Below are 26033 nucleotides of genomic sequence, written 5' to 3' on the forward strand. Positions count from 1 at the left end.
AGTTGGGGTCGAAATAAACTTCATTAAACCTTTTGCTGGTGATAATCAACCCAGAATGGAATAATAGGAGGGGGAAAGTGCCTACCCAGTGATGCAGTTTGGGACGTTCCTTTCTGCTTCCACATCAGCTGGTCCCCAACGTCTCCTGCACCACAGTGACTGTGATGGACTCATCCACAAACTCCACTTCAGGTCCCAAAATCTGCCTGCAATATTCCAGTGGTGTGTTCTCCAGGCCATGACTCTTCTCTTCCATCCTTCTCGTGCCTCTCAGTGCTGCGTGCGACCAAAACAATATGATTTTATTTTAGGATCCTTTCCATTTTTAGGAATAAATCAAATGAATGTGCCCTTTCTACAGCTGTAATTCACCCACATTGTTGCAGTGGAGCTTATTATCTCATTTACATTTTTAAGGGCTTTTCAAAGTGTAGGATATCTGGGCTGGAAAGCAAAACATTTCATTTCTTTGTTCTCTGGCCAACACAAAGCACTTCCAAGGTCAGGTATGGTGTAGCCATTCAACAGCAAACATGTTTACATGGCATTTGAAAGCCCGTTTAACTGAAAAAAAAAATACTGTGTAACAGTGATGCAAGTCAACTTAGCACAGCTGAGGGACAGGGATTCATTCTGTACCTGGAAAAATTTAACTAAATAAGTTTTGGTTTCCATTCAGGGGAAAAAAAAAAGCCTCCGATGCTTAAAAATTGGCCTGGACTTTTATTTTTTAATCCCTTTTTCTTCATCTCAGCAGTTATTAATCATAAGTTCTGTTAGTCTTTGGGCAAAAAGTGACACTTTGAAGCTGTAGAATAAAAAAATGCATTTCTAAACAGAACAAAACATTGGTTAGTTTTACAAAAGAGATGTTCTGGGATGTACCTGTAAGTTCTTTTCTGTTTGTAAGAGTTTTCTACGTGGCAAAAGCTTCCCTGTCTGATTCAGAAGAAGATTTGGGGGTGCTGGGAGCTTCAGGAATAGCCATCAGCATTCAGGCTCTGCCCACTGCATATGAAGCTTTTTGACCATAGAGAGAACTTTCAATGGGATCTCTAAAAAGGTGCATTATCCGTGACATCCATCATAATTCCTCCTAGGAAATTAATGGGCAACAAGCTTGCTTAGTTCTAATTACTCTTTTCAGGGCTTAATCATACGCAGGAATCTACAGCAACCCTGAGATTTTGATGTTACTTTTTCTTTTTGGCACGGCCTTGGTCAAATGCTGATCTTTTGGTTTTACTTTTCCTGTCATTGTGCTGATAGAAAAGCTGGAATAGCCAAATGAACATTAATTACTCATGGAATGTGTGCAATGCAGCAATAGGCCAAAAAGTGTCTAGTTAGAAGTATTTGTGATTGATCTGAGGAGTTAGTTGGGGGGTTTTTTTTGCCATTTTTTTTTTGCCAGTACAAAACCTGCCAACAGGCAGTTATGGTGTGATTGGAAAAGTCTGTGAGCTCATAGTATTTTCTGGTCTGGACAACTGGTGAATGGATGACTGTAAGACTTGATAGTTTGCTACACTTACATGCCATAGTAAAAATACCTTATTTCTAAATTTAAGACATTTTCTGCCCTCGTAATGAAATAAAACACGTGTGCTCTGTGCTGGCAAACACCATCTCGGGTAGGTGAGCCTAACAAAGGCTGTGTTATCTGTATTTCCCAAATGAAATCACTTGCAGATGCATTGCAAACCCTCAAGATTTATAAAGGAACTGCTCATATTATCCTCTGAAGAGCATGTTTGTTGTAAAGAAGAAAAGTAAAAAGGGAGAGGTGAAGGGAGGGAAAGAGCAGGGCACCAGTTCTCTTTGCCACCATGTGGTTGCTGTCTTTGAGCAGGAACAATCAGAGATCCTGTTTTGTGCTCAGGACTTGCAGATCTGTGTGATATAAATCTGTTCTTGGGCACAGATATGTTTGTATGTAAACACATACATTTGGACATACCCATCCCATCTCTTGACCGACTTCAAAGTCCTGTGACAGAGTCAAACTTGCTCTTGAACCAAGGGAAGGATGACTGATGTGGGGCAAGGTTCCCTCCCTCCTTATTTTTCACTGTTAAAAGCTGATCCTGAAATAGCAGGGGAAGATGGGGCATACTTTGTAGTTTATCCAAAACATGCTGCAGGAATGTTCCTGAGAGTCATCCTGGACTGGTTATGTCTGGACATTTTGGGCTTATGGCAGCACTTTTGTCAAATTAATTGGGTTTTTGGTGATATTTCTGATACATGGAATGACCCCTCTCCTTATTGCATTTCTACACTGCGTGACCTGCTCATTTTAGTTTTTAAATCCAAGTGTGCTTGTTTGTGTTTTACCTCACGAGATCAGATGTACAAAAAGAAAACAAAAAAGCCTGCAATTCCCACATAATTCCCACATATATTTCATTATGTTAATGCAAATTCCTGGTACTACAAGGCTTGTTGAGTATTGGACACAGGTTGTACATTCAAAGCCTGGATTTCAACACTGCTCAGAAGCTGCGATAGCATAAAAGTCCCTGGGCAGATTTGAAGTTTGTGCTTGGGTCTGGTTACAATTTTTGGCATCAGAACATGTAATAGTCTTACAGCTATAAGACCTTAAAGTTGATGTCTGGCATCACTTCAAAACAGCGTGCAAGATCTATCGTAACTCGTCCTCTTATCTCAATAGCAATTCTATCCTGTAAATTATTGGAGAGGACAGTATTTCGGTGCTGTGGAAAAGAGCAAGGCTTTTTTTTCCTGTTACATCTTTGCCCCACGAGTACTTTTAATGATCCTGAGTTATTCAGGGGTGTTCTGCTTGGAGGAAGCAAACGTCAACCACGTGGTGTGTTCTGCAAAGTGCCCTGAGTCCGTGGGCTCATTGGTGTGTCCTCTCAAGGGAGAGGCAGGGGCACCAGGGGAGGGTCAGGTTGGATATTAGGGAAAATTTCTTCACTGGAAGACTGGTCAAGCGTTGGAAGGGGCTGCCCAGGGAAGTGGTGGAGTCCTCAGCCCTGGATGTGTTCAAAAAACGAGCAGATGTGGCATTTTGGGATATGGCTTAGTGGACATGGTGGGATTGGTCAAAGGTTGGGCTTGATTTTGGAGGTTTTTTCCAGCCTTAATAATTTTGTGAGTCTGTGATTCAAGGGTGCAGCTCAGCTTTTTAAAAAGCAGCACTGGAGGCTCCCTCAGTGGCATATCTCCAGCACAAGCCCCTTCCCAGGTCCAGCCCTGCCTCTCCCAGCTGATGGGTATCAATGCCCCCATTTCCTGCCATACAAAAGATAACTCAAAATACTCCCTTTCTGAGGCTGCAGCCGCCTCTGTGTTGGTGTCAATCCCCCCTCCACATTGTGCACTTTGCCTCGAGTCAGCACTTGCAGTTAACAATGCCTTTATTCAAGCTGACAACATCACTAAGCTTTCAGTAAATGTGTAAGTAAATGTTAAGCGTGTATTCAAACATCCAACAATGAGTAGGAAACTTCCAAAAAAAAAAAAATATCTTTGAAACTTTGTATTGTTTGTTTGGTGTGTATCTGTTAGAAATAACATAGACTATCAGTTCCTTAGGGCACGCTGTTCCTTTGTTAAGCATATAACAAAAAGATCAAGGCCCCGAGTGACTGCTGTAATAAAAATAAATATATAAGAAGAACAATAATGACAAAATAAATTTGTCCATGCATTTTATGGGCTTGGTTTAGAAGCGATTACTTCTGAACTAAATAAAGATTGGATAGTTGTGGTAAAGTGACATGATCATAATGTTCCTTTTATTCACTGCCATTTATACTCATTTGTAGATCAGATGCTAGACTTGACTGCGGGGCGGGAGGGGAGCCCCTCGTCTCGGCCAGCATCCCATTTCAGGAATATGGAATACATTTTCTCTGCAAATTCCAGGCATTGTTTTCCAGAGAGAGGATTGTTCTTCTGGCTTAAAGGCAAAATTATTGGTACACTGCAAAACTGTCCCTGGGTTCAACAAGACGACAGCAAAACTCTGAGACATTTGCAAATGCCGTGGTTGCAATTGCAGTGCTTCCATTTATCTCCCAGTTATTGAGGGTATTTATTATGCTTTTAGTATGAATACTTGCAGATTATAATAAAGTGGAACTATTAAGACATAACTACTGTTCACTCAATGGTCCTACCTGTGCAGATCGACTCAGTGAGTGGCCAGAGTGACTCTGTCACCTCCCAGCACCGAGTCCTGCTGGGAACTCACCCTCACCGTGCACCACTTTATTGATCAGCTGGTGGAATGACATGACCAGTGAGTTTTTCCTGCCATCCCATGTTTCTCAGGGTGTGTTTTGCATCCCTTGGTGTCGTTGCAGGCCTTGCAGGAGGAGCTGGAGAGTTACCGCAGTCAGGTGTACGCGGCCGAGAGGAACCTGCAGCGCCACGAGCTGAAGGCCCAGGAGCAGGTACTGGGTGCTGCCCCCTCCTCATCCTCTTCCCTTGGGCAAGGAGGTTCTGTGGTTAAAAATAATACCTTCCTTCAAAGCAAAAAAAAAAAAAAAAAAGGCACATATTTCCCTGCAGATTTTTCAGCCGGCTTTCTTTTCTGTTTTGTTGGTAATAAAAGAGAATTAAACTGTCTGAACCCTTCAGGCAAATGCTTATCTCCTGCTCTCTGTTGCAAGTTGGTATTTCAGCTTTTCTGGCTGCTAAATGATGCATTTATTTTGTACTGACTATTTTCAACTGGCTGTGCTGTTTTAATAGAGGTTTCTGAGACTATTCAAACCTGTTGTTTAATGGTTTGTATGAAGAGAATTATAATTGGATGGGTATCTGAGCTAAAAATAATCTTTATTCCTGATCTTCTGTATTCATTGTCCTAACATGTTGTCTGTAAACAATTTCATATGATTAATAGTGCTGAAATTTTTCTGGACACTTTCAGTGGAATCAGAGATTTAATGTGCTTTGAGCAAAATAGTGTATGTTGTTTACAGACTAGTTTTGGAACAGAAGGTCAATGATCTGCATTCAAACCAGATTTAATTGAAATAGTCAGGCAAGTATACAGGTGATGAATGTCTGAATCAGATAGGACTTCATAGATTTCTAATATAAATCAGGTTTTTCAGCATTTGAGAACTTTATTTGGTGCTGAGTAAACAGTATCAATAGCTTATATCCTATATAAAGCATTTCTAACTCCATACCTGCAGGAATAATAAGTTGGGGTGGTTGTAGAAGATTAATGGTCATGAATTTCATATATTTTTTCCATGGTTGTTGCTGTCCTACTTGCACATGGGAATCCTCTTTCACATTCACATATTTCTGGAGTGTCAGTAATTAACTGTTCCATTCTCTTTCCCCTCTGCCTCTCAAATCCAGATGTTGGGCCAGGTTCATCTTTAGCTGATGAGGAATTTGGTGTAGTGAGTGAGTTGGCCAACAAGCCTTGCATTTTGGCTTCAGAGTCTCCTGGAAAAGGAGGAGGACAATTAGCTCTTTAAGACATACTTGTCCTTCCCAGGGAAGAGCATTGGCTGCACATGAGAGACATCCTCTTCCAAATCTCTCCATTTTTTATGTTTTTCTTTGATGTTTTCTGACCCATTTTGAGAGAGGATCCAGAAGAAGAAACAAAAAAAAAATGACTTGTGAAATACAGAGGTAGAAGGCCTGACATGCAGATCCACAGGGTGGTCCCCCCTTTCTGCCTTCAGGGTTTTCTCTTCCTCAGCATCTGCTCCAAACCAACCTACAGAACTATCCTGTCCACACTAAATTAATGAAGGACTAGCTCAGCCAGTAACATGTTGGTCCCCAGTATAATAGAACAGAAACATTATTTAAATTACAGTTTACTGTCCATCTCTGAGCTTCTCATGCAAGGTGGTGTTGTCAGAGTTTGGTAACACTCATGTCCAAGTTCATCAGTGATCTTGGCTCTGCCATTCATCCATGGAATTCAGAGCTGGAGCCACTGAGGATGGTTTTGTTTAGGTGGCTTTGGTCTGTTTTGTAGACAAACATTTTGAAAGTTGTTAATGTGTCTTCTCGGTGACTCGTTAATTCATTAGTTCTGCTTATCTCTCCAGAGGAAAAATGCAAAAACGAGGGCTCTGACAAGTTTCCAGTGATTATGTTTGGCCAGGGCACCTGTAAACATGTTCATCAAGTGTTAACAGTAGTTAACGACTCATCAGCCGATCAGGGAGTTGAAATATTCAAGGCAGTAACTTGTTTTCTGCTTTTACCAAAGATTGCCTGAATCAGAACTGCATAAAACATGGAGATTTGTGCTGGCACTGTTACAAAAGCCACTTTCCCGAGCTTTTACATGTCTATAAATAAGGAGGAGAGAGGGTTAAACAGCTTCTGTTTTTCATTAAAAGGAAAAATCTTGTGTTTTGATTCTATAACAACAACAAACAAATGAATGAGACATGAAAAAACATCTTGTTGTGCTTTTAATTAAAAATAAAAAGCTGTTTCTCGTTATGGCTTGTTGGGTGGTATCTTGGTGCTCCATGTTGGCTGTTTTTTCAGTGCAATGTCCTTATAACTCTTCAGTCTCTGAAGAGTGACTGACAGAGCTGCAGAGCTTTAACTCTTTGTTACAGTGACCCTCTGGTGATCACACAGACTTAACCTTTCATTATTATAATTATCCAGAGAGACAGAGACAAACTGTCCCATAAATAAAGGGGGGAAAATGCGTTGGACTCTGTCTGTGCAGAGCCGAGTGTGGCGCTGCAGTTGGAGAGCAGCAGTTGTTTTTATGGAGCTTTTCCACTCCCATACTTCATGTTCTTGGCTGAACTTGTGTTTTCTCCTCTTTACTTTTGCTGTCCCCTTTCAGTGTGAGTAGGTGCAATCACGTTGTATCTGTGTTGTCTCACCAGTGGTTCTCTGGACGATGAGTTCCAGTCACGTTTGTCAAAAGTGCTGGGGATTTCTCCCACTTTGAGTAGCCTAAATAATTTTATCTTTTCCATAAATGTTGTCCTATCTCTGTCCTGGTGTTCCAGGACAATGATCCATTTGTTCAATAATGCTGCACTTAGGGTTGCAGTCTCAGAGCTGTATCATCTTTCCCCATGTCAAACTGTTGGATGTTTCCTTCAAAATTTAGATGTTCACCTTTTTGAGACATATAATTGTATTCGTGGAAAGTGGCAAACTGGCAGCAAATGAAGTGTAACTCACTTTTTTTTTTTTTTTTTTAATTTATAGTCCCAAGACCATTAAAACAGTCTGGGAAGGTTTCTAGGAAATTTGGGTGTGTCCAAACCATTTCCTTTAAAAGCAGCATTATATCTCAGTCCTACATAGCTCTGGATATCAGCTTTCTGTCAAGTGATCCCATTTAAGTTGTGTTCCTTATCATGTCCTCTTGGGGTGAGTGTATCCCTTGGTTGTCCCTGATACATGTCTGGATCTAATTCCGACAGAAATATCTTTCATCCTACTAAAAATGTTTCTCTTAAGTCCAATGGCTTTGTGCATTTGTCAGTCACAGTTAAAAAAATCTCAGTTGTTCATACAGGAGACTTTACATACTGTGAGTGTGTAATTAAAAATGACACACATCACTGAGAGCTTAAGCATGTCCTTAATGAATTCAGGAATTTAGGCATGTGCAACAAATTTTGCTGAATTGAGGCCTGTGTAAAAATTGATGGTGGTGATCTTTTTGCTTTACTCCCTAGATTTCTTTAACATACCTAGTTTAACTTCAAATTCCCTTTTTTGGAGGGGTAATCACCCCAACTCAGTTTACTGAAAAGCTGCAAGAATTTCTCTTTTGAGAAATACAAGCAAGAATTTTCTCAGAAAAAAACCCCTATTCTTTCATTCCTTGTTCTAATGTTTTAGCTATGGGGTAGATTGAGTATGATGTAAATTTGGGGATAACAGAGGGGGAAAAGTTCTTTGTGTTTGCAAAAAACTGAAGTAGCAACATTATAGATACTCAAACCATACTCATTCAAGCAGTCAACTCATAAATAGTCTTAAAGGAGAGAGATTCTCTGAGACAGAAAATCAATTATGTTCAATTGATTAATATTGCTGAGGAAATGAGGGAGAATAGCAATGGGGGTTTCCAGCCCTTTAATTTCTTTTTCCTCAAATAGATTATAAAGAAGGGAGAAAGGAGTTATCTGAATGAGGATGTTGTAGAAGTATTTGGCATAAAATGGAACAGCTTAATTTAAGTGGATTTCACTCATGTTCAAGTGAAAACAGGAGTGATAATTGTAAAAGAGCCATGATTCAAAAGCATTCAGCCAGTGTTCATTTTTAATGTTTATTATCCTGACTTGCTTGATTTTTCATGACTGCTGGATATTTACCACACTCAGCCCAACTTACTGTTTCCATGCCAACTAAATATATTTGTTCTCAGATGAATGCCGTGATGCATCCTTCTGAAATTTTAGTTGCTGTGTAGCACAGAGAACTTCTAAGGTTTGCCACACCTTCTCCTTGCTGGGAATAGAGCTGCTTGCCAGAGGATTTGTGGAGCTGTGAGCAAGGAATCAGTGAGACACAGATGAGCAGCATACTCTGATGTCCATGGCGTGAGTCCCAAGTAGTTCTTAATCTGATGGCTGGAACACTTGAGTACTATTATCCCTTTAGTTTAGGGCTTTTGGTCCATATTTCTTTTCAGAAACATTACCTAGTGGAAGGTGTCCCTGCCTGTGGCAGCAGGATTGGAATGAGATGATCTCTAAAGTCACTTCCAACCCAAAACATCCTGTAATTCTACGATTTTTAAAGGTATCAAAATGTTTTAAATGCCATCGGGTGACAATCTGAGGCCCCTGCCTTGAATTTCCAGACTTCCTCAGTCACCCAAAATCAGACAAATAAGCTCTGTATTTAAAAGTCCAGGTTGGCTTTGTGTCCAGCTGCAGGTGAGGAGGATGGAGGCAGCCTTTGTTTCACCAGGCCGAGGAGCACTTTGGAAACTTGAGAACCAAGAAGTCTTGGAGTGGAGGTGGTGAGGAAATCCTGCTGTTTGCTCTGCTTGCTTCGACCCACGTTGCTGAAACGCTTCCAGATTTTCTCCCCCAGAGACCCATTCCTGCTCCCACAGAAGTGGGAAGGAAGCTCAGTGTGGATGTGAGCGATGGTAACCACAGCAGGGATTCACAGGGAGAAGCCTCTGGGGCCATGGGGAAGAGAGGGAGAACCTGAAAGAAATTTCCACTGTGACTTTCAAGAGCAGCAACACCGAATGTTTGTCACGTTGAAATGGTTTCCCTGCAGTTTCTGTGTGTGACCAGCACCCATCAGAGAGGGTGGGTTTGAAGAGTGTTGGTTTTCCTGCAGTTCTGGGAGGCTGAGGAGGGACCTTCTGTCATCTCCTCCATCCATTGCTCTGCTGACACCCCCCAGCACTGGGGTCAGGAGGGATCCATGTATTCCAGCTGTTTTCCTCCCATAAAACATTTCATATGCTGTGAAAGATGTAGGAGCCAACAGGCAGAGGGATGTAGCTCCCCACAGGCTGACACCTGAAAATTGGATGGTTCCACATCTGCACAATAGAAGATTTCTTTTCTAACTACTTATAATGGATAAATTTCAAATTTAAAATATTTCTACTCAAAAGAAGATGTTGGAGAGCCACAGAGGAACAGTGAAGAATGGGATGTGAGTGTGAGAACATTGCTCTGGCTGTTTGGTGCACACTGACCACAGCATCGAGTTCTGAGGGTGTTTTGAGTCCCTTTTCAGCCTTCCCAACAGAGGCTGATGGGGAAGGATCAGGCTGATCCTGGTTATATCTCTGTAAGATACCTTTCATGGATATAGGTGCCTCTATAGGTGTATGGCAACGTTGACTTCATAGAATGGTTTGGGTTGGAAGGGACCTTAAAGAACAACCAGTTCCAGCCCCTTGCCATGGGCAGGCATGGGCAGGGACACCTTCCACTAGACCAGATTTCTCCAAGCATATTCTACTTGGCCTTGAACACTTCCAGGGATAGGACATGGGTTTAGGTACAATAAAATGACCACAGACATTATTTGGAGCCCAATTCTACCACTTTTTACAGTGGTTTGTGCTCACCATATACACAAGTCCATTGATGTATTCATTAATCACTTTGATGCAAAGGTGGCCCCCCGTTTTTTAATTAAGACTGGGATTGTTAGAATAAATCAGAATTTTACATTTGGCACATTTGATATTTTGTCTAGCATTTTCTTTAATGGCTGCCTGTGAAAGGAAAGAGAATTAAAATGAATATAGGAAATGTTTCTGTACAGCGAGAAGTTTCAGATTAGCAGAAGGAGACAGAAGCTGAGATTCGAGCACAGAAAAACAGCTTTGCAGGTGGGATTTGAAAGGAGCTGGAAATCAATGGAGTTGAAAGTTCCCAGGAGCTCCATATGGCAGGAACTGCGGGAGAGAAGGCTCTCACCAACTGTGCAACTGTCAAAGGGAAAAGCGTCGGAGATGATGATGTACGTGTGGAAGTCAGTGATCAAATGTTAGCTTTGGTAATCAGGCACAACTGGAAAATACACAAATATACACCTACTTTATAGAAGAGAATGAATTATTGGAATGAGGTGGCCAGCTGGAGAAAGGCAGCAAACAGAAAGTACAGAACGACGAGTTAAAAGGAAAAAGAGAATGGTTACCAAAAGAGAATAGAAACATATGCCAGTGTGGAGGAATTAGAGAGCATTTTAAAATGTCAGTTTTCTTGCTCTTTGTCTTAAATAATAGTGAATGAGAAAAAGATCTTTCTTTTAAGAGAGCAGCACCTCATTTGAGAGCGTCTGTGGTTTGCTTGCATATTATCAATTAAGGGGGTTTTGTTCTTTCAGAAGCACTTAAAGTAGGACTACAAGGGACAGAGAGGCTGGTACTTAAAGCAGGGAATCCAAAAAAAAGGAGAAATGGAAATGGATGGAGGAGCCAGCAGATGACAGAAGAGCAGAGCAGAGGCACCTCATCTCCAGAGTGGGCTCCCGGCGGTGCCTGTTCAATTAGTGAACTGTCCCACTCTCTTTTTCTAAGTGATGAGGGGACTTGGATGGAGCAGAAAAAGACTGGAAAAGACCAACTTTATGCTGATCTTTACCTTCATTTAAATTCTGAAGCAGTATTTTGTTGTCAGTTTGATCACCCCCAAGTGCCATCCCTCAGAAGTCCGTCCGGGCAGCGCAGCCGTGGTGTCTCCTGCCCTGCCCAAAGCTGGGCAGGCTCTTCCCAACCCTCTGCAAACCTAGCAGCTGGTTTTCCCGTTGAGACGCTGATTGGATTTTTGGTTCTTGGACATGGTGATCGTAAAAGGAGTTTTTGATGATTATCTGCAAAGATTTGCTTGTTCACACAGTCAGTGTGAAGATCTCGAGCCTGATCCTGCTGCTGCTGAGCTTTGGGAGCTCTCGCTGGCATTGGTGAGCACTCAGCACCTCCTGTACCAGACATTGGAACCTTCCCACCCTGGATGGGAGGGATTCTGTGGAAGGTAACATGTGCTGGAATGTAAAACTGAAATGCATAAATGTGTTCCAGCGCTGGTGTCAGAGTTGCTTTATTTCAGACTGAACTACCCTGATAGTGCGTTAGGAATCGGCTGAGCCAGAAATCAACCCCATGTGTTGGACAGGATGATCCCTGTGAGTCCCTTCCAACTCGGAATATTCTCTGTGATTCTGTGTTTTCAGCTTTGGCCCAGCAGCACTGGGGAGCAGCTGGGCTGGTTTGGGTTTGGTTACTCCCAGTCAGGGGGTGTCAGTGGTGTGTCCCCTCCCCATCACCATCACCCCATGGAGGGGACAACCCTCCTGCTGCAACACCAACCTCTCGGGCCTATAAATGAAGAGCATTGACAAGAGCTGAGGGAAATAATGCTCAGGGAACAAAGATGGCATCGGCAATGAATCATCTGGAAGGAGAAGAAAATAAGTCCGGGATCCTCCAAATCCCAGCTGGAACAATAGCAGAGCCCTGGAGAGGGGGAGGTTGAGAGAACAGCGTGAATTTTCTAGCCACAACATTCCTGGTTGTTCCATGGTGTTGACAGTGAAAGCTTTTATTCCTCTCCAACTCGCCTAATCCCAAGAATCCTGTTCTTGCCATATGCAGCCCACTGGTGGGTTTTTTTTTTCAAAAAGCTTTGCCTGCCTTCCCTTCCTTTGCAGCTATGAATTATAGGGACTCAGATTGCTTAACTACAAACAGAGGATTTTCCAGGTGGGAGATCTTGGTTAAGAAAAGAAAGATATCGAAATACAAGCCACTGAGGTAATGAGGCCACTTGGATGCAGGTTGGGGGGGAAAAAAAAAAAAAGGACTTGGAGCTCGGAGCTCAGCAGGGCTGGAGGTCCCCTGGGTTAGTAAAACAACAAGGCAAAAATGTTTTGGACGCTCAGATGCTTTACTAGCTCAAGACAGACAAACAAAGAGGATGTCTATGCCACCAATTTATGTTTTATTGAAACTGTCAGGACAGGGGAGGTGCTCCAGCAGTGTTTCCTCAGTGGAGAGCAACATGGTGTTCACTTGACAAAATGACTTTGCTCAGCTGATCTCTCTCGGTTACTGTTTTCAGCTGAGCCAAATTCATGGGATTTATGGCGTTCATTACTTTGCTTAAGAACTTGAGAACATTTGTATCAAATTGCATTCTATTCCTCTAAATCTGGAGGAGCCATATTTCAGCGTCCGTTGCACAGCAAGAGCCGAAGTTCCCACTGCCTGAAAGGAGAGAGGATGTGGCCTGAAAAGCATCAGATATTTGTGCTGGATTATTTTCTGAAAAGACAAATGTTCAGGCCTTGATCTTCACTGAAACAATTGATACATCATTGGATCCCTCGTTAGGAAAAATTGTTTTCAGCAGATTTCAAGCTCCGGTTAAATTTTCTCTTACAGCAGAAGCCGGAGAGCTCTGAAATTTAAGGAAGTTGCCAATTTTGGTTGGTTTGGTTCCTGGGTTTTAGACATTGCCCAGAGTGTCCCAGGCTGGCTGAGGGAGGAAGGGGCACATCTGGACCCACAGAGGTTTTGTGGGAGTGGAGCTGTGCTCACTTAGACTTCAGGAGTGCTGAGAAGCAAAGGAGGAGTCCCTGCAATTAGAGAGGATACAAACGAGCAGTGATTAATCATTCTTTGCATTTTCGGGTTTTTTGTTTGTTTGTTTTGGTGCTGTTCTTGATTAGGGTGGGTTTTTTTTAACTGGGATGGCATTGGTAGTGATTTGTCCTTCACGTGCCCTTTTCAAAGTGCTTTCAGAAAACTCCTTCAGCAGTGTTCACAGCACCTGAATGAAGCTGTGCAATATTATTATTATCATTACCTTCATTTAGAAGGAGGAGACTTTATTCTGAGATTAAATGATTTGCCTAAGGCTGAAGGAGTTATTTTTACCTTTTTGGTACCCTAACCTGTTTTCAGATTTATTACAGCAGATCTTTCATGTCTCCATTCATGTGTGTTGCAGAACAGATGCATAACCTTTTTAAGGAGTTTTCTCTTTTAAACAGCATTATAACATGCAATTGTTTAAATAATGCAGGAAGGGACTTGAGAGAGACAGGAAATTACTTTTCTCATCTTACTCACCCTGAAACATGGAGAAAATTTGATAACAATTAAATGATCCTAATTATGCCTTTTGGTCACTATCCTAGTATTTCCTGGCACATGTGGAATTATTATCCTTCATAAATATTACAAACAGGCAGAAATCAAGATAACTGAAAAACCCACAACGCCCTAGTTAATTGAACTGCCTTTTGATTCTTATCTGACATAAACACAATGTGTTCATGCCCTTCAAGACAAGATTTATTTTTTTTTAAAGGAACTCGAACAACTCTTCTGTGGTGCCTTCATTTGCTTTGGCACTGTTTGCTTCAAAGTTTCTTTTGCAGTTTCCTTATGCTCCTCTGGTTCAGATAAAGTCATTTACAGCTGGGAAATCTGGAGAAGATTCCATTATTTGGGGCTTTTGAATTTTTTTTCTTTTGAGACAGATATTTTGCAGCAGGGCCAATGTGTTCTGGGTGAACTCAGCATCACAGACCTCCTGGGTGTAAGGAGGGAAGATCTGGGTGTCAGGAACCTCAGCAGGATCTGGTGGAGAGCATGGAAGAGACCTGGAATATCCTCTGCTTTGCAGGCTGTTTTCAGCACATGGGCTAAAATGCATCTGGTCATCTTGAAGATGTTGTGTTTCTCCTGGTTGTGCTTAAGTTGTTTCTTTCCAAAAGGAAGGGGAGTGACTGGAATCCAGCGAGGTGTCAGTGGGGTTTGTTCCTCCTCAGTGCTCCCACTGCTTCCAACCCAGCCCCACAAACATCCCTCTGAGGCTTTTAGAGATGATGAGTGGCTGCAAAACTAAACTGTGCCACCTGAAGAGTTCCTGAAGTGGTAAAATTGAAACTCATTTTGCACTAGTGCCCGAGGAAGTGGCTGCCACCATCCCTGGAGGGATTTAAGATGTTTGTAGATGTGGTGCTGAGGGACAGGGTTTAGTGGTGCCCTTGGCAGTGTTGGGTTAATGGTTGGACCAAAGGCTTTTTCCAGCCTAAACAATTCTGTGATTCTCTTGATAAGCATTGGGTTAGGCCTGACTGCTTGGTTTGGAAAGCTCAGGTTTGGACATTTCTCTTCTGGGCATCAAACCCAACTTTTATGTCTTTGAGAATGGTCAGTGCCCAACTTCATGAACTGGGAGTCTGTGAAATTTCAACTGCCCTGCTTTTGGCATCACTTTGTATAATTGTGTGAATATTTGTCTCTTCTTTTTTTTCCTAATTTATCGTGTGACTGAGCACACATGAGCTACATGTGGCAGCTTCAGCTTTCCCTTGTTGCTGCTGACACCAAAGATGATTGATGGCAAAGCTCTAAAACCTCATATGTTAGCCACCAACCTGAATAAACAAAGGCCAGTGTGGCAGCTTAATATTAAAAGCTATAAAACCTTCCTGGGGGTTCATGGATTAAATCAACTCACCGAAATGAATTTCCAAAAAAAAGAAAAAAAAAAAAGCTTTCTCAGGACTGAAGAAAAACGAGCACAACGGTGAATGAAATAGAGCCATCCTCATCCAGCAGACTAAAGCCCTCCTGAGGGCTGAAGAATTGCAATTTTAAACATCCCTCAAGAGTGCAAGAGGAGACACAGTATTTGTGGATCCTAGGGAGGCAGCTTGAGGCTATAAAAGAACAAAAAAGCCCTTTAAGGCACAAAAAACCCCCACATATCCCTGCAGACATAGCTTTCTTTGGTCAAAAATAAGTGCTAAAAAATAAAAACCTTCCATCATTAAAATGAGCATCCATCAACCCACTTGGGGTTATAAGAAGTGATTTAGACTTTTGCCATGCACTATTTTAATCTCTTGGGTCAATAAACCTTGATAGTGACTTCAGCCGAAAATACCAGCAGGTTGTTCACCAGAACATGGCAGGAAACAGCTGGGAACTTATTTTCATCATATTGTGATGCAATTACTAGTGAGCACAGCTGAAAGTGCCATATTTTGTCTTCTCCAACAAATTGGAGTTGTATCCAAAAGGGCAGGTTTCACTGCAAAAAAAAAAAAAAAAAAAAAAGGTGTCTTCTCTCTATAACAGAGTAAGGAATGAGCCCAAGCCGTGCTGCAGCTACCAGGGCTTGTTTCTCATTTTCTTTCTCCACTTTCAGCTGACCCCATAATATATCTCTATTTTTTAAAGCATAGCACATATTTCTTCCTGGCTTTCCAAGAAACTCCTCTGTCAAAAGGGAATGATCCCTTGCTGCTTTACAGAGTTAATAGCAAACATTACCAGCATTGTGAAAGCACTTATTTAAAGGACAATTACAGGTTAAACTATTAAAAGCAGTGACCTGGTTTCAAGAAAACTGTTGCACAATTAGAACATTCTTATTTCCCTCACACAGCTGTATTAAAATTTTTGTTGCATCTACATATTGGCCAGGTGATCATGTAGGTCCTCTTACCCATGAAATAGATGTTTATTGTTCCAAATTTAGGAAATAAAAGCATTTTGCTGCTCTGGCCGCCTGTTTCTGGTCTCGTCTCACCAAGAATAAATGGAACATGTTGAATCAACTGTAATATATGTTTCTTCTCTATCAGGGTCCCCACCCAAACGAGCTGTTGGCTCAGAAAATATTTATCCTGGCAAAGCACCTAGGCATTACTTTGGAAGCCTTGATAGAAATAGTAGCATAAATTTATTGGCGTAGCTTTCAAAAACATAAATTTCGATCGCTGGCTTATAGCAGGCAGAGTTCAAACAAGGTTCCCTGTCTCACCTCTTTTTATTTTTTTTTTTCCCTTTAGATTTGCATAGTGGCATCACTTCCTCGCAGTTCCCAAGGAAAGCCTCTAATTGCCCATTTGCATAAAGATTTGGCGATTTCTCTGCCCGTGTCGGGGGGATGACTCAGGGCGGAGAGAATTTTCCTAACGTTTCGTCGGGATTGTTTTATCCCTTTTGTATTGATAATTGTTGACGCAGATTTTGGCAGGAGCTGCTTTTCCCGTGAGAGGGTGGCTGGGGGTGAACTCCGAGCCGGGTTCTCACGTGTTGGGAGCGTGTGTTGCTCCTTCCAGGCTGGAGTTCCTTGGAACTCCTCCTGCCTTCTCCAGGTTTGAAGGCTGAGGTTTTTTGGTTTGTGGTTGCAATGGTAAGATTTCAACCATTTGGGAAGTAAAAATTAGCCCCAAATGGCGTTGGAGTGTAAACTATTGGGGGAAAAAAAAAAAGGATTCAATTCGAAAGTTTAAAGGTATTTTATTAGTTAATCTGATATTGAGTCCCTTTGATCCTTTATTTACATATTCAGCTGCTAATCCAGAAAAACACCTAAGTCCTTGCTTAATTTGAATTAAGCAGTTAATCCTATTGGAAGTTAAGTACAGATGTGAGGCCCTGATTCAGCCAAGGACTAACAAGGAGTGTGAGCTTGTCCTGGGTGAGGGACTGACCTGAACCAGACTCTCTGGACTTATCCTGGCTCAAGACTCAGCAAAATCCAACCCCACTGGAGGGACACGAAGCACAACCCTTCCAGCTGATCTCTCTTCACGTGACACCGTTTCCTCAGCATCTGTGGAATAAGGTGAAGGACTAAAATGTCCTCCTCGTTTTGGGGTGAACATCTGGCCTCGCCACAGGTCCAAGATGCTCAAACCTGTTTGCTGAAAGTCCCGTAGCATCCATGAAGCTGAGGAAGACACAAAGTGCAGTGAAAAATAGTTGTATGATGAATTTAAAAAAACCAAACAAACATCAAAACAAATCCTTAAAGGCGCCTGGAAGTTGAGAAATTTTGTAAAAAAAAGTTCCTAGGAAACAGGAATTCACCTTGCCTAAGGGAGCAAGGGGCAAATGTCTCTCCAGTGACCTGGTTCAGATACCAAAGACAAAAAGAAAACTTCTATCAATTTGCAAAGTGTATGTCTCTATAAATGCTTAATTAAAATGGATTTAAGAATGATTATTGCTTCTTCAGGCCACGTCCCAAGTAATGCCTTCCTGGTTTTTTTTTTCATTTTTTTTTTCCTCTCCATATATTTTTATTCTTATGTTTTCTTTTTCCTTTCTTTGTCTCTTTTACCTCTTCTACTCCTTAGGGGTCTTTGCTGTTCTTTTTTCTCTCCTTCCTCTCCCTTGATAGCCCAATTCTGTGTTTACTTGGACTCCACTTTGGGCAAAAGAAGCGAAAAAAAAGGTTACTTTCCAGCATCTAAGAGTAGCCATTTATATATAAATTTATTTTTGCTCTCTTACAGTTGATCAATGTACGAGAAGAATATGAAAAAATCCTTAAAGGGCTGATGCCAGCAGCCTCAAAAAAGGAACTTGAAGACACCATTTTATCTTTAAAATCTCAGGTAAATTCTTATTATTGTCCTTCAACTTTTTGGACTGGATTAAAACCATCTGTTCTAGACAGGACATTATGACCATCTAAAATTTGGCCAAAAATACTGAATGAGTCTCAAAACCAAAATATGGCAGCACTCACGTGGTTCTCACTCAGTCATTTTTCACAAGGCTTTTCTTCTCCAGTTTCCTCACCTTGAGAGCTACCAGATTGTATCTTATCCCAGTTTTTTTCCAGGAAAAATTGTGATGTTCAGTATTTTGGATTTATATCTCAACCTTTTAAATATAGCACACAGTTAACTTTCATCCTCCTTACCCTGTTTCTCCTGCAGGAATCACTTAACTGTTGCCTATAAAGGGTGCAGAAGAGGATTAGAAATAATTTTACTTTCTTTGCAGCCTATATAATAATACAAATTATATTTCTTATAAGATATTAGTCCAAATGTTCATTGCGGTATTTCTGCATTTTCCTCTCCAAAGAGGCCCTAATAGACATCTGTAATGTTTTGCCTTTAATATTGCAAACCACAAGCTCTTCTAGAGTAATGCAGAATCAATGTGATTTATATGCAATAGACCATTAAATTGGCTAATAGGAATATCCAAATGTCACTGGAAATAGGGAACAGCTGATTAATTGGGTGTGTTTCTTGCACATGGTTCCCACAGAAGTTATTTGGTGCTTTTCTGCTCAGTGCATTGGGAGCTGGAAGAAAACAAAATGTCATCATTGCCTGACCTCACATGAGGAAGGATAAAGAGCAATAAAGAAGGGTGGTCATAGCTGGGGGATAATGGGAATCCAAGGAAAACACTGTCAGTGCTCACATATGGCCAGTGCAGGACTGTGCATTTCAATGTGCTGGGAAGGACCAGGAGTTGGGATCTTTCCTGGTTGGAGGGAAGAACTGAGGGACAGAGCAGAGCTGGTGACTCAGAGCTGCCGGGAGCTGTGGGAAGAGCAGGAGCCCTGAGGACACACTGGACAAGTTTGGGCTCAGCACCAGCACACCCCTTATACCAATTTTCAGGACCATTCAAGAAATTATTGATCTATAAACTCTCCATTTCCCTTTCCTATGCAATGTCTCCCTGTGGAGATTTTTGGTAATTTAAAGTATTTGGGGTTTTTCCCCCCCCCTTTTTTTTTCCTCTTTGCAACGCATAAGGGTTATTCCTTAACATTTTTTGCTCTGCATGAGACACTTGCCCTGACAAAGGCCACCTTCAGTGGAAGTAGGAAATTTTCATAGTGGAAACTCACGTTTCCCTGTGCAGGTGGTGACACAACTTCAACACTTTGGTTGTAAACACTCTTGCTTCCACCTCAAGGGATCCCTGCTGGAAGTGATGCTCTCTCTCATTTAAATAAGTTGTGGGAAATAAAGAGTTAAGGGTCTAGTGGGCCAAATCTATTTCCAGTTGATAGTAAAAAGCTATTTTTAAAGACACTTTAAAAAGAGACTATTAGCACTGCCTGGTAGGAAGCATTACTCTGAGCTAACACAAGAACACCACGCCTTTTAATGAGTTAAAAAAAGGTAGAATCCGATATCCACCTGCAGGGCTTCTGTGAGAGCAGCAACAGCGTTTCAAAGGAGGTGAAAGTAACTCCACACACATTAAAAACCTGGGTGCTCTCCCAGAAATTCCTGGCTGCTGGCTGTGTTTCCAGCAGCACGCTGTCGTCGCAGACCACTCGGGGAGCTGGGCCCTCTCTGAAGCACAGGTGTCCTGCTCTTTGAAAATTGCTGGAATTCCTGTTTGAAAAAAAACATCAAGACAAGAAGGGCAGTGGAATCTCTGCACCTGTCAGGATTATTTATTGTTGGAGGAGGATGAAGAGGATGGGCTGGGTAAAGAGCACCGAGCGAGGGATAAAAATAAACAGGGGGGGAAAAAAAGAAAATACTCGAGGCTTGGGTGAAGTTTTCTGCAAATGTTGCTAAATATAAAGGAGGCTGCCTGGTTGTCTGCTCCTGGGGAGATGTCCAGCAGTGGATGCAGTGCATTAATAAATATTCATTTTGCCACACTTGGAGAACAGGTGAGTACCTTCATCACAAGAGCAGAAGGGCAGGGATCAGAGAACAGGAATCACATGGGGGCTGAGAGGAGAACTGGAGCTCCCTAGCCCTTGCATAACCCATATGGTACCACCAGCTGGGTTTAACAACTGGTTTGACTCTGTTCCTGAAGTAGTAGAGAGTGGGCAGCTGGAGCAGCACCAGGGAAGCCCTGAGAAGAGTCTTCTATCAAGTATTAGTTCTCCTGTGCAGCTACTGCATTTTATTTAGGCAAGAGAGACCAGAAAAAACACGTTTTATGAAAGGAGAGCAAATATATTATCTGGAGTTTTGTGTCATATTTTCATGTGGGATGTGTTTTACAGGTAAGTTTTCTGCAGAAAAGAATCCTCCAGGAAGACCCGAACGCCTGACACGCCAAAAAAAGTACGGGATTATCTTTGATCCATTCGTAGCATTTCACACCTGTGGATCCCACTTCTTGAAGTTTTACGGCTTAATTAAAACGCTGCGACGTGGTTGCCGTTTGAAAAGATCCTTATTTTCAGTAAACAAGCATCTGAGAGCATTTTTTCCCAGTGCTTAGTCAGGACTATTAGAGCAAGATTAGAGAACCTGCAGGTGCATTGCAAGTCTGGGCTTTGCCTCCACGTTCAGGATTGAGGCAGTGGCTCGGAGCACAGCTGCAGCTCTGCGGTGATGCCACCTCCTTTTAAGATAGAAAACAGTGATGCAATGCATAATATTACAGATCACATCTTCAAAGGGCCGGATCTCCACGAGCCCGAGGTTGTTTTTTTTTTTTCCAGACATTTACACCCTCCAATATAAATTATGGCAAGTGCTGCAGCCATAAAAAGCCTGGCTGTGCCTTTAGAGTGAGTGATTCACGTGGAGAGGTGAGTGCAAGGAAACTTCCTAGGAAAGCCACTCCATCTTTTATTATATTTATAGGCTTTGATGGTATTTCATATCTCACGTGAGGGTTTTCTTGTAAAAATACTGTGAACGTTTGTAAGCTATTTAAACAACTGTGAAAATGTTAGAAGCGTGGAAGTTTTCTGAAAATATTAATCCTAAACTATTTGTTAACAGGAATTAGCTAGCTGGAAACTGAAAATGTCATAGATTCTTGGTAGTAAGTCCAGCATAGGTAACCTTGTTAGATAAATATATAGCTCCAGGCCCGCTGCCCACTGGACCCAACCCTGCTTTCAGCCTGCTGTGTTTTTAGAGTAAAAATAATAATAAGATATAACTAACAAGAATCTCTTTCCTTTTCAGGTGTCTGCTGAAACGGTGGAATCTCTTTGATTGCCAAATGGACTGCTTTGAATAGGTTTGAGGATTTGGCTCTTGTAAATTGAAATGCAAAGATTACTGGCTCTTTTGTTAGCACAGAAATTTTCATGAAGTTCATGAAAACATACTCATTGCTCGTGCCAGCATGGTTTTTGTTGTATCTTCCTTCCATTATTTTTCGATCATTATTTTATTACAGACTTATGCTTTTGATATAATTTGACTCCATGCTGAGCTCACTTACTGAGCAAGTAGACTTTGCTCTACTAATATTTTTGTTATTACTTCCCAATACCATTCTTTTCACTCCGAAACATGAAGAAAATCCCATTTTCTATTATTACCGTCCAAGATATTTTAACATATTTTGACATTGTTCTGTGTCCATGTGTTTACATAAGATTAAAATATTATTATTTTGTTATATTTTGTTTTGACATTATTGTCCTGTTCGGGCATCTCACTCACTCACCTCAGGAGCCATGGGAGCTTTGTATGGCTTTGTTAACTGGGAATATATACTGTGTTTCAAGGGATAATCTTGGCATAAGGAGGAAAACACCACGATGACAAGGCAGGCCCTGCTGCCAGTTCTGTCTGTTGTTGGGGTTGTGTGCACTGGGCACAGGAAAGTCCTTCCTCAGTGATAACATGGGCATTGTTGGAAAAGAGTTGGCCTTGACTCTGTGTGGGCACGTGCCAGCTCTCCATGATGATCCCAGAAAATCTGAGTAGATTCCAGAGTTTGCTGGGATGGGGTTTGATGAGATATGGAAAGCTGAAGGACCCTGACAGTCCTGGTAGCTGGCTCTGCCTCCCAGCCATGGAACAGCATCCTTATCTCCTGGCCATCCCTGAGCCAGAGTGTGCATTAGTCCATGTGGAATGTGTAAATTCAGATATACCCAGCACAAGAACAGGTTTTTATTTCCTGGGCACCATCCTGCCACCAGCATTTGGATCCAGGCACAGTGTTGGCCTGAGTGCTTGGTGTGGGGCCAGAAATTCCTGTCTCTGGCAGCAGTGGTGAGACCCTCTGTCTCCTCCCTCACCCCGGTGTCACCACACTCCCAATCCATGGTCCAGGCAGGATTCAGAGGGTCCTGCTCCCTGCAGTGCCCGGGCTGGAGGTGGCTGTCCACCAAGGCCCAGCTTACCAGCTGGGCTCTTATCTCCTCCTGGCACTGAGATCAATGAGGACAGGCTTTGGCAGGCTGGCTCCATCCACCTCACCTCCTGGCAGTGCCAGGGTGCTCTGTGCCAAAGCCAGGCTCCAGCTTCTGGGTGCTTTGCTGGTTGGCAGCCCGGCCCAGGCCTGGGCAGGTTTTCCAGCTCCCTTGAATCAACAAGTGATTCTTCTAATTACAGATAAGGGGTTGTCAGGGCTCCTCTGATAAGGGAGGAGGTGCTGTGGCAGGTGCCACAAATCCTTGCCTGGGGAAATGGGGAGATCCAGGGGGAGGAATTTGTTGGGATGCATTTAGTCAATTGTGGGCAGTAAAAGGTTTTCACCCCAAAAGGTGCAGGGCAGTGGTTACCAGGGTCTACAGGAGGAGCATCAAGAACTCCTGGGGCAGCAGGTTGAGGGCACTGGGATGTACCTGCTGGGTATAGCCCTGTGTCCAAATGGGGACAGTGGGGACAGTGACAACTCCTCTAATGCATGAGGAAAACAAGGCATCTTTGGTTCTGCTTCTCTGCTTGTGTTCTTCCATGATATTCAGGTGGTTCCAGTGCTTTCTAAGGCAGTAAGGTGTTTACATCCGTAAACAAACACGTGGACCTTCTTCTAGCTGGTTGATTTCCTTCTTTTTGATGGAATGGAGTTGCTGATGTCGTTAGTGATCATAAAGTAGTTTGGGGAAAGTAGACGTTGGTCAATCAGGGAGTTTTAAAACTCTGAGAAACTCTGTCCAACATCAAATACAGCTTGAGGACCACTCTGGAGGTGCTTATGAACCTTGTAAGAACTTAAATGTAAGGTTGGCTGGAGTTCTCTTGTAATGGTTGTTAATATTGATCATTTTGACAGGAGTTAAAGGCCAAACTGAAGGATTAGAAAGGTTTCCATACCTGTTCCTTGCTCTCTGCATCTCTTTTTCCCCACTCAGTAAGGAATTGCCACCTGTCAGGAGTTGGCTTCATTGTCCCTAAAACAGAGTCTGGCACAACCAGCTTGAGTGTGGTTGCAACGCCTTTTGTCCTTTTTATTTATTTATTTAATTATTTCACCAGTTTTGCTCTGTGAGAGAAGATTGTTTCGTTCTCTATAAAGGAAAAGGCATCATAACATTTTCCACCAGCACCAAGGGAGGTGACCCTTATCAAGGTGACACTTTATTTCGGTGCCACTCACAGTTCTTGTGTTACACGTAACAAAAATGCTCCTTTTTGGTGCAGCTGGAAGGAAAGGGATACAACTCCCTCCTTCTCCCAGCCCTCTGCTTGCAGCTACAACAGAGCTTTAATTGTGCTGGGGACAGCAGATACTCCTGGTGCTTGCCCAAATCTCCCCTGACTGGGGTGGTTTCAAACTCAGAAATGATTTTGCTGCACAGAAAGCAATTTAGTTGTGACTAGAAGGAAATATTTGTAATCACTAGAACATATTCCAGCCCTTTATTGCATTTTCTGACAAACACGCACAGCTTTGATTCCGATGCCGAGTGGTTTTGAGAGAGGGTGTGTGTGGGATCTGGTTTCTTTTTTTTTTTTTTTTAAATTATCTTAGTGTACTGCAAGTCCTCCCCAAATCACAAAATGGACTGGAGGCACCACACAACTGAATTATTCTTGGTCCCTTTTGGAGGGTACAAAGGAAAAGTAAGATGTCAGATATTGTATGAGAAAGTTTCAGAACACAAGGTCATTTTAATTCAGGCTTTTTTTTCCAGGGAACTATCTTTTCCAAGCTTTGATAGTTTGTTCAAAAAGGTCATTTCTTTTAAGCCTTTGTCATTAAAGAAGACTTGTTCTTTAAAGTGCACTATCAAAGTGTGCAGAAATTGCAAGTTACTGAAACTAAAATGCGCGATTTTAAGGCTGCCTACTAAAGCCCTCTTAAAATTAGATGTGCTCTGGTACTGGTGGCTTCTTTGATAAAGCCTGGGGGAGATAGGCAGTTGGTCAATTCAAACTGAAAAAAAAAAAAAAAAGATGATAATTGAATAAAACTTTTCCTCCCTAAATTAGAAAAAAAAAAAAAAAAGTGAAAAAGCACTGAAAGAACTGAATGAGGATCTGATCCCACAAAAGTCTTGTGTGAGAGGGAGTGTGCTGGGTTTGGGAGCAGTTTGCAGCACTTTTTACACAGCAATTGTGCAGCTCTGTTATGTTATCTGGCATTTGTCATAATGTAAATAAGGCAAACCCCTGGATAAAATACCATTTATTTACCATTTGCTGCCACGAGTTGGTCTCTCCTTCTGACAGAATCAGGGAACAGCAAAGAGTGAAGACTTTGTGTCATGCCCTTACTGTGCTGTCCCTCATCCCAATCTCTGCTCATCCCTTTATCCCCTGGACCTGACCATTGGCTACAGGCCATAAGGGCTCTGCTTCCTTCCAGGCATCCTTGGGAGAAGAGATATTTTCTTTCCTGATGGTTCTTCTAATGCTGTTGCTAGTAACAGGGAACTTTAATTTTCCTTTCGACCCAGATATGTTCAATATTCAGGGCAGTATTTTCAGCAGAGCCTTGGGAAGATGGACACAGAGCTTCACGCGAGGAGGATTTAGAGCTGTGACCTCCTTTGAGCATCTCTCTGAAACAATTTTATCTGCAGACCCAGGTCCCAACAGCCTGTTTGTTTTAAATGCTCTGTAAACTTACAGACTAATGGACACAGAGAAGTGCTTTATATATGTCAGGACATGCTTCAGACTCAGTACTTGGGACTGGAAACAGGGAAATGTGTGTTTGTAGAATGAGCAAAGGAAAGGGATACCTTTATCTCAGCTGGACAATGAAGTTATAACACAATACGTCCAACTTCATAACATCTATTCACCAGATTTATAGTTGAGGAATCTTGTTCTTCTCCCGTTGAAACCTGATATTGAAGTCATCTCAAAAGAAGGTCGTGGATCCTAATTCTGCCATTCTCTTATTCAAGCCAGACTAAGATGTGGTGGGTCAGTCCTGGGATCACAGGTGAACACTCTTTCCCCAGAGCAAGTGTTTTTAGAAAGGGACTCCTCAGCACTGACACTTCCTCTTTAAAGTCAGAGCCCATCTAAATCTCTCACCTGAATTTTACAGTCAGTTTTCATGCAGTCAGACTCTAGTTCTGCATCTAGGGGTGGTGGAAAAACAGCCCTAAGAAAGCGAATGGCTCCATGTGGGTTTCATGAAGAGTCAGAGCCTGGATGTTTGCAGGGCTGTGTTTAATTGTGCTCAGGAATGATGTTACATCTTCTGAGACTTATCGACACTTGCTTGTCATCTTCTTGTTTGTTCATCCTTGTTGGGTGAGGTCACTGGCTCACTAATTTCAGTATAGATTTGAATCTATAATGAAAACTCTGAATGAAGGCTCTGCTGCTCCACTCAGGAGATCCTGGAAGCATCCCCACAATCCGAGGTTTGCTCCCAGCACAGGTGGTGGCCCTGTGATGCTTCAGTGCCTTTGTTCAGGCCTTTGATGTGGTTCTTCCTGCAGCTCTGTGGGTGTCATAAACCATGGGGCTGCTTTGCTGCAGTTGGAAATATAAATACTGGGCACAGTAAAAATGGAACCAGGCACCTGCAACAGGGTCCAGCTCCCACCCCACACCCTGGCCAGGGAGCTTCCAGATCATGGACAAAAAGCTACAGGACAAACCAGACAATTCCCACTGAACCT

The 26033-nt window shown here is 42.3% G+C and overlaps 1 protein-coding gene across 4 annotated transcripts in view; it reads left to right on the plus strand.

Annotated features, from left to right (window-relative positions):
* CEP112 (centrosomal protein 112) overlaps nucleotides 1-21613 on the plus strand; it is a 154647-nt gene extending 133034 nt beyond the window's left edge. For 2 of the 4 annotated variants that reach the window (XM_032706504.1, XM_032706508.1), the window contains 4 exons: nucleotides 4341-4430; nucleotides 17761-17862; nucleotides 20697-20786; nucleotides 21172-21613. In XM_032706504.1, the coding sequence (XP_032562395.1) occupies nucleotides 4341-4430; nucleotides 17761-17862; nucleotides 20697-20786; nucleotides 21172-21201 (312 nt within the window). In that variant the 3' untranslated portion in view covers nucleotides 21202-21613. Of the gene's footprint in view, nucleotides 1-4340; nucleotides 4431-17760; nucleotides 17863-20252; nucleotides 20314-20696; nucleotides 20787-21171 lie in introns of all 4 variants that reach the window. The other 2 variants (XM_032706505.1, XM_032706506.1) reach the window with 2 other exon arrangements.
* Nucleotides 21614-26033: the final 4420 nt, after the last annotated feature.

The sequence above is a fragment of the Chiroxiphia lanceolata genome, chromosome 19, assembly GCF_009829145.1.
Source record: "Chiroxiphia lanceolata isolate bChiLan1 chromosome 19, bChiLan1.pri, whole genome shotgun sequence".
Classification (NCBI taxonomy): domain Eukaryota; kingdom Metazoa; phylum Chordata; class Aves; order Passeriformes; family Pipridae; genus Chiroxiphia; species Chiroxiphia lanceolata.